At 35.5% G+C, this 12,440-nt stretch overlaps 1 protein-coding gene across 24 annotated transcripts in view; it reads left to right on the forward strand.

Moving 5' to 3' along the window:
• Window positions 1-12,440, forward strand: part of LOC113051738 (adhesion G protein-coupled receptor L3) — a 245,423-nt gene that overhangs the window by 115,351 nt on the left and 117,632 nt on the right. For all 24 annotated transcript variants that reach the window (XM_026215749.1, XM_026215753.1, XM_026215761.1 and 21 more), the window contains exon 4: window positions 773-882. In XM_026215749.1, coding sequence (XP_026071534.1) covers window positions 773-882 — 110 coding nt within the window. The remainder of the gene's footprint in view (window positions 1-772; window positions 883-12,440) is intronic.

Genomic DNA, 12,440 nt, shown 5'->3' on the forward strand with positions numbered 1-12,440 from the left:
AAGCATTTACAATCAGCTAAAATGTACTTTAATGTAATTTCTATTGAAACTTGTATCTCATGTATTTGAATATATTTGTAGTTACACGTTAGTAATGATGCATTCAAATAAGTACATTTAAAATGTATTCACTTTAAATGTAATATTGAATAGCCCAATGCAGTTAAAATTATAATCAAATACTTTACGCGCACTTTAGTTTGGTTAGACAACACATCAGAAGTGTATTAGATTATACATATACATATTAAGAAGTAAATACGGTCCATTTTGACTTAATGTCAATTAAAGTGTGATTAAAATGTATTTAAGAAAAAAAAAATGTCTGGTAAGAAAATTACTAAAATAAATAAATAAATAATTCTGCAACATCCTTCATATCAAAACAGCGCATTCGACTTTTCTTAGAGTTTCAATTTTGAAAAAAAAAATATATATATATATATATATAAATATTTGTGTCACTTCCTGTAAAACTGCTTGTTGAGGATTTAAGCATATTACTATGTTCTTGATGGTTAATGGTTACCGTGTATGGTTATGGAAAGTTATTTACTGGCCCAAAAGTGAACCAAGAATTGAACATGGTTCAGCCCCTCCAAAGTCAGATCTTTGTTTTGTTTTATTGTCCAAAAATCACAAATACAATGCATGTTTTGAGCTCAAACTGTGTAACACTAAAGGTTATAAATGCCAGCGAACCTCTAAACCTGAGTATGAGCAATCGTATTACACAGCTAATGATCTCTATCCTATCTGTCTGTGTTTTCAGGTGTAATAACAGGACGCAGTGTGCCGTCGTGGCCGGACCGGATGCGTTTCCCGACCCTTGTCCAGGGACATACAAATACCTGGAAGTGCAGTATGAGTGCGTCCCATACAGTACGTATCAACACATCTGTCTATGATCGGTCACCATAAACACACCCCAACATCTTTCTCTTTCAGCTCAGTGTGAACGACTGCCGGAGAACTGATTTATTCTTCTTTTTCCTGCAGTTAAAACAAAGTCTCTCCTTCATTTGAACTCATCAGTTCCTATCTGCCGTGTGTGTGTGTGTGTGTGTGTGTGTGTGTGTGTGTTTGAGAGAGAGAGTAAGTTTGCATGATGACTTTGGTTACTGTGAGCCCTGTGATGAACTACGTAAGCGCTGCACTTTGTCAAAATGAGTAAGTTGCCAGATAGCTAATGATAGCGTTTGGCCGTGATAGATCGGCTCTTCTGTATCTTTAGTTATGAGAGCGCAGCGTCACATCCATCTTCCTGCAGGAATACCTGCGCTGTTTACTCTGTTGGCTTTTCCTTACGCCAGTGCTTGTCTTTACTGATAAATTAACACCATGCAAGCATCGCTGTTCAGTGAATTGAGTTTAATTGCTGCAGAGGAAACAATGACTTTTTCTCACTTCCTGAAACTACACTAAAAAGTGTAGGGTCAGTAAGATTTGTTTTTTGAAAGGTATTAATGTTTTATCAAGAAAGGACGCATTAAACTGATCAAAAGTGACATTAAATACATTTAGAATGTGACAAGATTTCTCAAAAAAAAAAAATAATAATAATAAATTCCGCTGCACTTTTGAACTTTCTATTCATCTGTGAATCCTGAAAGATAAAATGTGTCAGGGTTTCCACAAAAATATTGGGAAGCACAACTGTTTTCAACATTGATAAAAATCACAAATGTTCCTTGAGCAGTAAATCATCATATTAGAATGATTTCAGAAGATCATGTGACATTGAAGACTGGAGTAAGGATGCTGAAAATACAACTTTGATCACAGAAAAAAATTACAAAAAAAAAACAGTTATTTTAAAATGTAATTATTTTTCATTATTTTAATGTACTGTTTACTGTGTGTGTGTGTGTATATATATATATATATATATATATATATATATATATATATATTTATTTATTTATATATATATATATATATATATATATATATATATATATATATATATATATATATATATATATATATATATATATATATATAATTATTTTTTATTTTTACTTTATTTTTTTCTGGTCAAACCAATGTAGCCTTGGCGGGTAAAAGATTGAGACTTAAGATTGAGCAAGTTATTCACTCATTTATGAAATATTATTTGATATAAAACATTATCTGGGAATCAAACCAATGACTTTGGCATTGTATATGGTCTACTTTTTGAGCTGCAGAAACATCAGTTACAGTATATATAATGACAGCTATTTGTAACCCAACCAAAAATGTACAATAATAAAAATTAAATAAATTAATTTAATTAACTTGTTAAATAAATAAATAATCTTAAAGCTGCAGTAGGTAACTTTTATAAAAACATATTTTTTACATATTTGTTAAACCTGTCATTATGTCCTGACAGTAGAATATGAGACAGATAATCTGTGAATAAATCAAGCTCCTCTGGCTCCTCACAGTGTCCTATTGCCATTTGCAGTTACAGACCGCTCCCGGTAAGAAACAACCAATCAGAGCTGCGGTCCGTAACCTTGTTTGTGTTCAAAATGTAGAAAAATGAACATAAAAAGCGAGTACACCATGAATCCATTTTCCAAACCGTGTTTTTGGCTTGTCCTGAATCACTAGGGTGCACCTATAATAAGTGTTTATATTCGGACTATTTTAGATTGCTTCGGGGGTACCGCGGCGGAGTAACCCAGTACCTTTGTGATTCTTCATAGACATAAACAGAGAGAAGTAGTTCCGGCTACGATGTTCTTCCGCAAGACGCAAGCAGTTCTGTTTATTAACCGCTAGAGCGTCAAAAGTTCCCTACCGCAGCTTTAAATAATCTTTTCTTTCCTTTTTTATTTTCTTCTGGTAAATACACCTTTTTTTATAAAAATAAATAAATTATTAAAAATAAATAAATAAAACTTGTGTCATATACAACCTAATACTGTACATATGTGACCGTAACACCATAAATGAAATTCTTTTCATCTCATAAAACTATCAGGACTTCAGAAGGCATAGATTATAGCTCGACTTTGATAGTAGTTTTGTCCTGAGTTTGATAGATGCCTAGATTCTGAACTGTTGCATGAAAACATCTGCTGGAAGATTCACAAGTCTTTATGGAATGACGTGCTGTAATTCAGAATGACAGAATGTTTACTTTTTGGTTAGTGATTTTATGAATATTAAAGTCTAAATTAACAGAACACAACGTCGTCTGATGGCTTGAGTCCTCACAGTCTCACGTGTGTAATTAAATCAGTGTTATCCAGAGGACGTTTGAGAGAGTGTTTATTTGTCACTGTCACATGTGTTTATGCAGGAGAGATGCATCACCTGTTTATAATAATATTATCAGTGACAAATTCACCTCAGCGCATATTAAATCTGTCATTCTGCGGTCAGTCGCATGAAAGGAGAGCAAAGAGTGTGGAAGACCATCTTAATAAAGAATGGACCACATAGTGAAGAAGAAAAAAAAAACATGAGACTAATGAACTCATTAATGGAGAGGGGAAAGAGGGCGGAGCTTGCAAACTTGCAGCAGGATTACCTGGAAATACTCTAACGATATCCAAGGCTGCATTTCTTTGATTAAAAAAATGGTAGGATCAGTTAATTTTTTTTACAATTTAAAATAACTGTCTTCTATGTAAATATGATTTCAAATGTAATGTATTCCTGGAATACGAAGCTGAATTTTCAGCAGTCTTCAGTGTGACACGAGATAATGGGAGTGGGCGGACCTCCTGAAATATAGTGGGCGGGTCTTCAGAGGCCATGTGGGGGAAATGAGGGCGGGGTTTGCTGGGCTAATTTAAATATATAGTGAACTTCTGGTCTTGGCTTGATCAAAGTTTCACTCATCAAAGAAAGTCTAGAAGAGAAATGCTTAAGTCAGAAAGGAATGTTTGCTGGCCAGACTGTATGTGAGATCCCGAGTGAAATCCTTCAGTGTTTTGCTGTGGAGGACGGTGGTGGTGGCTACCGTGTGTTTGACGTGTGTTAGTATTCACAGAGAAAGACCACCGGTGAGTTTCTGACTGACAGCCAGCGTCTCTCTCTTTACACAGTGAAGGTGATTTTGTGTTCAGGCTGACCCTGAGTGATGGACACTGCTGTCGATGTCTGGAGCTCAGGGTGGCATTATTATGTAGTTCAGCTTTGACCTTGAATTCTTCTGTGGAGTCATTGAAACACACACACACACACACACACACACACACAAACCATCATCTTACTGTCTTTCAGATAATCAGTACTAGGGGTTGAAAACGAAAAAAAAAATTCAATCGTTTCACTCCGAGCAGAATCGATATTTTAACGTTTCTTTTCCTCTGATATTATTACTGTTCCGAAACCAGTTCGGGTGGAAGAAATACTGGTTAATAACGTTATTTTTTTTTAAAAATTTTCTCCGCCTATAATTTGCCTAATAATAATATAGTACAGTGTTTTCTTTACTCAAAAAGAAAAGGAAAAAGAGAGATCTGGTAAGCTTAGCCAATAACCCGCTGAGTTAAGTCACAGCCAACTTCTATTTTGGCCAAATGTATACAGGCTACCAAACAAACAAACAAACAAACAAATCTGTCAAAACTTTAAATACATTAAAGTATTTTTCAGATATTTAATAAAGTTTGCTGCATTGTAAAAACAACAACAACAACAACAAAAAACAATACTTGTATAAGATTGCGTTTTGAGAGTAAAAAAAAACATAAGTCGCGTCTCACTCCGCATTTTGTTAGCCCTATTACTTTCTGAAATAATGAAGGGTAAAATGCCTTTAAGCTGACGCAAAGTGATAACAAACATTCTAAAAACAGTTATTAATTTCTCTCCAAAACAAATACTCTAAAGTCTAGGCTACAAAAACGTCAATCCAAAAACAAATTAATTTAAGGTGAAGCTGATGCATACCTCTCTCATTCGTCAAACTCATGTTTCCATATTGCCGATGTATCTGTCAAGCTTTTACAAAATAATTAAAACTGCTTTGCTTTTGCAAAGTAAAGAAACCAAGGGTCACTCTCTGCTGTTTCGTTTTCCTTTCCGAAAACTTTGGAACATGTCACAATGAACTGTAATTTAGCAAATTTTTTCTTTAGTTTCGTTAATCTGTCAATATGATTTAAGTGAAATATATGTAGTGTATATGCCTATGTTCCTCTTTACGTAATTTTAGGGGTTAGTTTTTCTGTTTTCTCCATTCACAGAAGCGCGGCAGGTGTGTGTGATCTGTTGAATTCCTCTCACACTATCCTCAGATAAACTCATTGTGACTTGCCCATGATGAGTTCACAGCTGAGCGGACATTTCACTCGCTGGCTTCAGCGTCACATTTGCATATGTACTACTGGAGTTCGTGATTGGGTTTCGTGCAAATTTCAAATATTTAATGGAACAATAAAATAACATTATTAACCGGTTAATGGCCATTTCAAATTTTCGATTATGTTCGGAACTATACAGTTTGATTTCGTTTATGTTTCTGTTCATGACAAAATTTTGTTTGTTTCTGGTTTTCATTCCTTTATCCGGTTCAGAGCCCTCATCAGTACATACGGTCCTCTGTTGTTTCTGCTTAAATTAACTATTTAAGATTATACAACTTAAGTACTTGTAATCAGATTATATTGCATTTGACCCATTTACACAGAATATAGCTTTTCAGTTTTTCAGTTTCTTTGGTGTCACTAAAATCTGAAAACAGAAGTTGCTCCTCCAGTTCCCAATAACGCCGTTTCAGCAGGAGCGAGCAGAGGTGGTCAATCCCAGCATGCATTGTGCTAGTTTTGTCTTTCGTCTGATAGTTGATAGTTTTGCCAGGTTTTTTTGCACCTGCGTCTTTCTCCGGCAATAATCAATCTTGCGTGCATAAGATGTTCTCGCTCAGTGCTGTTCACCAGATGATTCACCATCATCTGCTTTAACAAACAGCACCTGTGCTCAATCTGCGAGTGCATGCTCGTTTACCTGTTGCAGGGTTATCAGGACGACCTGCGGTTTGAACAACACTGACTTGTTGCCATGGGCTACTACTGATGCCCAATCAGAGCATGAGATTCAGACTTATTATAGTTAACTGAAAAAAATGAAATAATAAATAAATAAATAAATAAATATACATATATATATATATATATATATATATATATATATATATATATATATATATATATATATATATATATATATATATATATATATGATTGGAGCAACAGAATCCAGTGGTTTGGTCGACCATCCACTCTCATGCAGCTGCTGCTGTTCAACCAGTCAGTGCCTGTTAATTATCCTGATGCTGAACGACCAGTTAATTGGTCTTGGCAGTATCTGGACGCCATCAGGTGTTTATCATACACAGGTGATTACAGGTATCAGAGCAGCTTTGAATCCGATTAAAACCAGAGCCAATACATCGGCGTGTTCCTGGCTGTGTTCATCGGCCCTCCTGCGACCCGCCGAGAGGTTCAGGGGAGATTTGGAGAGATCAGAGCATCCAAATAATCGTCCGCTGGGCTTTCGCCCCAAAAATCACAGAATATAATGAATGTGGACAGCTCTGAAGCCCAATGTCGCCGCTGTGCTGGAAAACAGATTGCGCCCACAAGCAGCTCATGGAAATCATCTCAATCTCCTTTCCAAACGGCTTGGCTCTTCTCGAAGCTTTTCGATCCAACTGTCCACAGAGGACTCCGAAAATATCAGTATCAGATTACAGATATACAGAGACCGAAACCCTGTGGGTTTATTAATTTAGGTTGTTTTGGGGTCAGTAATTAAATCATCGAGGGCATAATGAGTCCCATGTTTCATCTGCTTGTCTGATTTCTCACTCTGAAGAGGAAATGTGTCCAGAAAAGCAGCAGAGACAGTGTTCAGATGCAAATAACTAGCTTCAAAACTACAATTGAGCAATTTGGTGTTTGTGATTCTATTACTCACTCACTGCTACTGTGTGACCCATCTCATGTTGTTTCCACCAGCGCACCGCATCTTTTCCATCACCTTAACTGATGATTGTCTTAAACATGAAATGAAGGAGAAGCCTAAAACAGGCCTGATATTTGATGTGAAAATTGGCCTGAAGCCCGGGCCTATAGGGATGTAAATAAAAACATCACAATAATCCACAGCACTCCAGTCCATCAGTGAAGCCCCTTTCACACTGCCATTCCGGCAAATACAGGGGTAAAGTGTTCCTGTAATTGTTCCCTGGTCGCTAGATTTGGCACTTTCACACTGCCAGTGATGACCCGGTATATGTGCGTGCTTTCACACACAACCCTTGAAGATCCCGTAACGACACGTGACATCAGCGCGTGACGTGTAATGTACGAGTCGACAACGCTTGGCACGTTATACTTTAACTGAAGCAAGCAAACGATCTCGGCGTCAGCGCGGAAAGTGAGGAACTAACTGATCTCTGCTTCATTACAGTTTGCACATGTGTTTTAGTCGCGAATGTTGATCTTCCTTCAAAACAGCCGGTAAAAGAGTTGCGCGATAATGCGCGTCATCACTTCGATACGGAATTAGATCTGGCTTTTGTTCACACAGCGCTCGTTCCGGATCGATTGCCACAATGTTACTATGTCCCCGACCCGGGTTAGATTCGGTAATCAATTCCGGGACGGGGTTGCTTTCACACAGAAGGCGACCAGGCAATGTTACGGGAATATTGCGGGTCAGACGTGCAGTGTGAGATGGGCTTTAATGTCTTGAGAAGACAAAAGATGAAACCATACATCAAGATGTTTTTTACTTTAAACCATTGTCAATTATCCATAAAAAGGCTTCCTCCAGTGAAAATGTGGTCTGGTCTGAATCAGGAGAGAGATCTGCACAAATCAAGCACCATTTTCAAGCCAAAACTGTTCAAAACAAATATGTGGCTGAAAGAGACAACAGAAGATGGACATTTTTCACTGGAGGAAACATTATTATAGAAGCAACGTAGTTTGTTTTTCGATATTAAATTTAAAATTAATATAAGTAATTTTAAATACATGACATACAAGTTTCAACATAAATTATATTAAAGGATATTTTGGTTTATCATAAATGCTTGTCAGTACATTCGGCAGAACTCTAACTATATTTAAATAGACAATGGAAGTAATGCAATAGTAGTAAATCTAAAGTTCAGCTAATTGGTTTTCATATCACGGCAAGACAAGTTGATTTATATAGCACATTTCATACACAATGGTAATTCAAAGTGCTTTACATAAAATAAAGTAAAATAATCATGAAGAACAAAAATAAATAAAGCAATTTTAAAACTTTGGAAATGATTTAAAAATTTACTTATTTAAAATGAATTTAGAACATTTAAAAATATAAAATGATTTCACATAAAATACAGTGAATATGTAAAATACAGTGCAATCAGTTCGGACATCACACAGTGCTCATTCAATAAATGCACAGCTAAACCGATGTGTTTTGAGTCTAGATTTAAATGTGACTAGTGTTTAAGCACATCTGATCTCTTCTGGAAGCTGATTCCAACTGCGGGCAGCATAGTAACTAAAGGAGGACTCCCCTTGTTTTGTGTGAACCCTTGGTATTTCTAACTGATTCGATCCTAATGATCTGAGTGCTCTGTTAGGTTTATATTCAGTGAACATATCTGCAATATATTTCGTTCCTAGGTCATTTAGTGACTTATATACGAGTAAAAGTATTTTAAAATCAATCCTGAATGTAACTGGAAGCCAGTGTAAGGACCTGAGGACTGGTGTGATATGCTCAGATTTTCTGGATCTAGTCAGAATCCTGGCAGCAGCGTTCTGGATGAGCTGCAGCTGTCTAATGGTCTTTTTGGGAAGGCCGGTGAGGAGACCATTACAATAGTCCACCCTGCTGTTGATAAAGTCATGAACTAGTTTCTCCAAGTCTTGACTTGAAACAAAACATCTAATTCTAGCAATGTTTTTGAGATGAAAGGTTTGTCTCCAGAATCACAGCAAGATTCCTGACTTGATTTTTAGTTGTTTGACCCCTAGAGTCAATGTATGCATTCACCTTGAAAACTTCATCTTTGTTTCCAAATGCAATGACTTCAGTTTTTTCCTTGTTTAACTGAAGAAAGTTCTGGCACATCCAACTATCATTATTAATCAATACATTGGCAGAGGGAGTCAATGGGGCTGTAGTCATTTGGAGATAAGGCTAGGTAAATATCGGTATCATCAGCATAGCTGTGAAAGGCAATTTGGTTCTTTCTCATTATTTGAATTAGTGGAAGCATATACAGGCTAAACAAGAGCGGTGCAAGAATTGAGCCTTGTGGGACTCCACATGTCATGGACATCCACTTAGACTTATGCTCTCCTAGACTCACATAATAGCCTCTCCCTTCTAAGTATGACCTGAACCATTTGAGTACCATCCCAGAAAGCCTGACCCAGTTTTCCAGTCTCTCTAGTAGTATGTTATGATCGACAGTGTCAAACGCAGCACTGAGATCTAGCAATACCAGCACCGATATTTTGCCAGAGTCAGAATTTAAGCGAATATCATTTATTATCTTAATGAGTGCTGTCTCTGTGCTGTGATACGGTCATAAACCAGATTGAAAATTGTCCAGGTATCCATTTGAGTTTAAGTATTTATTCAGCTGATTAAAAACTACCTTTTCTATAATTTGCCTACAAAGGGAAGATTAGATATTGGTCTATAATTGCTAAAAATTGTGTTGTCAAGACTGCTCTCTTTCAGGAGGGGCTTAACAACTGCTGTTCTATCAATTTAAATGTGTGTGTGTATATATATATATATATATATATATATATATATATATATATATATTTATTTATTTTATTTATTTTTTTATCAGCATTCCTGCTAGGACTAACGTTTGCGTTCTCATCGCTCAAGATCTCGATGCTGCAGTCATTCTCTATAGGTCATGTTTGTGTGTCTGACTTTGTAAATAGCTGGTGTCAAGCGTTAATTGTTGATCCTGCAGTTGGGTGGAAATCACAGTCCCAAAGCACTTAATTTCCCTTTAACACACGCACTCACCAACCCTCCAGACGCTCTACAGCAATCAAACACAATCACCACCATCACCACAGCCATTCATTTGGAGGTTTTTAAGTGCAGTCAGGCCTCATGTGTCTGAGACGGGTGAATCTCACCAAACGTCTGTGTCATGTTTCAGAACAAAATAAAAGTAAAACACAAATTACATTCTGTGTTCGGTGGATGCTTCATCAGAAGCCATGTACACAGCCATTCAAGGTGAATTTACCACTTTATGTAGAACACAATCTGATCAAATATTTTGCTTTTAGGATTTTTTTTTTAATGATGTCTGTCCTTTTTATTACAATTAGGATGAAATATTTATTATTATTGTTTATTTCACTTATATTTTACCTGGGAAGAAATATGCTTATTTGTGACAAATATAATGCCTTAAATCAGATGTGTATATATATTTATTATAATTATTATTATTATTATTATTATTATTATTAATAATAAACAGGTATATTTTAGTTTTTATTTAAACCGGTATATTTTATTGTGATCACCACCAACAATTCAATTCTGAAATAACATATAAAGGTCTTTATTCACTTTGAACAATAGATAATGACATATTTCTTGGATCTGAGCTGACCTGTCTCCCCGTCATGTTGTCTTTCTCTCTCAGTGAGTCAGATATGATTGGCAGGTATTGACACACTAGTTGTAACGTGGTTTCTCGCTGATTGATGCACTGACATGTTTAAAGTGATGTAGCTGGATGACACCTGGACACTTGAGGAAAAGTGCTGGGTTCACTCTGACGTGTGTGTGTGTGAGAGAGAGAGAGAAACACCTGCAGCCTGTAGTTATTAAATCAGCTGTGTTGACATGCTTTAATATGTTTACTCTTATCAGCTACACACACATTTCTGTTCATTCATAATTCAGCGGCCGCGGCTCCTCAGAGGTCAAACAGCACAATCGCTTTAATTCAAGTTTAAGGCTGCTGCTGGACTTCATCTGACAAGCAGCAAACGTCTGTTGATGTGTCTGCTTTCTCGCTCTTAATGAAGCGTTTCACTGTGATCAGGAGACGAAACACTTCTCTAATCAGCCGCTAAGGACTGACTCAAAATCAGTGTGAAATGCCATTCACGTTTATTTTGATAATATGATATTTTTCATAGTGAAGCAGGATATTCGGGATCTTGGTTTTATTCGTCTGGGATTGATTGGGTGTTGAGAAGAGTCTGTCTGACAGGCGACGACGCTACGTTATGAGCCCAGAATATTTCAGCGCTCAATATGCTAAATAAAAGCATTACTCAAAATATCACTGTCAGTCACAAACTGTACCTTGTGGAAAAGAAGTGCACTAATTGTAGTGTATGCACACTTGTAGAAAGACTCTGAAAGACTAAAACTCTGTTTACAGATTATATAAGATGAGTGAAATAAAAGACACTTAAGTGACTCAAAGAGAGACACTTTTGTGACTGCTTCTAAGCACACTTTTATTACTAGTTTTCATAAGAAATGTGTAATTATTAATATCTATAATTTAGTTTAGCATAAATGCTTGTCAGTTTATTCAGTAGTAAAACGTGTATAATTGTAACTTTTAACACACATTAACTAATAATAATGTAATTACGTATATATATATATATATATATATATATATATATACAGTATTGTTCAAAATAATAGCAGTACAATGTGACTAACCAGAATAATCAAGGTTTTTAGTATATTTTTTATTGCTACGTGGCAAACAAGTTACCAGTAGGTTCAGTAGATTGTCAGAAAACAAACAAGACCCAGCATTCATGATATGCACGCTCTTAAGGCTTAACATTGTACTGCTATTATTTTGAACAATACTGTGTATATATATATATATATATATATATATATATATATATATATATATATATATATATATATATATATATACAATAGTTATTATTTATGATTAGTTGTCATGTAGATACTGTCTTAATGCTAATACTACTACTACTACTAATACAATAGGAATATTTTAATTTTTAATTAAATTTGAATTTTCTTGAGATTTCCACCAACAATGTAATTATGATATACTGAAAAAAGTAAAAAACTAAACTAAAGTTCAGCTAATTATATCTTTGACCTATGTAATTAAACTTGACCTGTAATACAGTTTCACTTAATTGTAATTAACATTCAGTGAAGTGTTTGGAAACCGTATATTCACTTCACATTCGTGTGTATTATCTATTAAAGAATATTATAATGGAATAATTATTCTTTATAAAGTACGCTGAAATATGCTTTTTACAATTTAGACATAACATACATATAAGTTATTCAGAAATGCAAGGTATTGAAGACATGCAAGAAGAAAAGAAACCACAAATACAAACACACACATACATACACACACATAATATCCAAAATAAATACACAAACACATTACTAACAGTACAAATGACCTT

Source organism: Carassius auratus, chromosome 32 (assembly GCF_003368295.1).
Source record: "Carassius auratus strain Wakin chromosome 32, ASM336829v1, whole genome shotgun sequence".
NCBI lineage: Eukaryota > Metazoa > Chordata > Actinopteri > Cypriniformes > Cyprinidae > Carassius > Carassius auratus.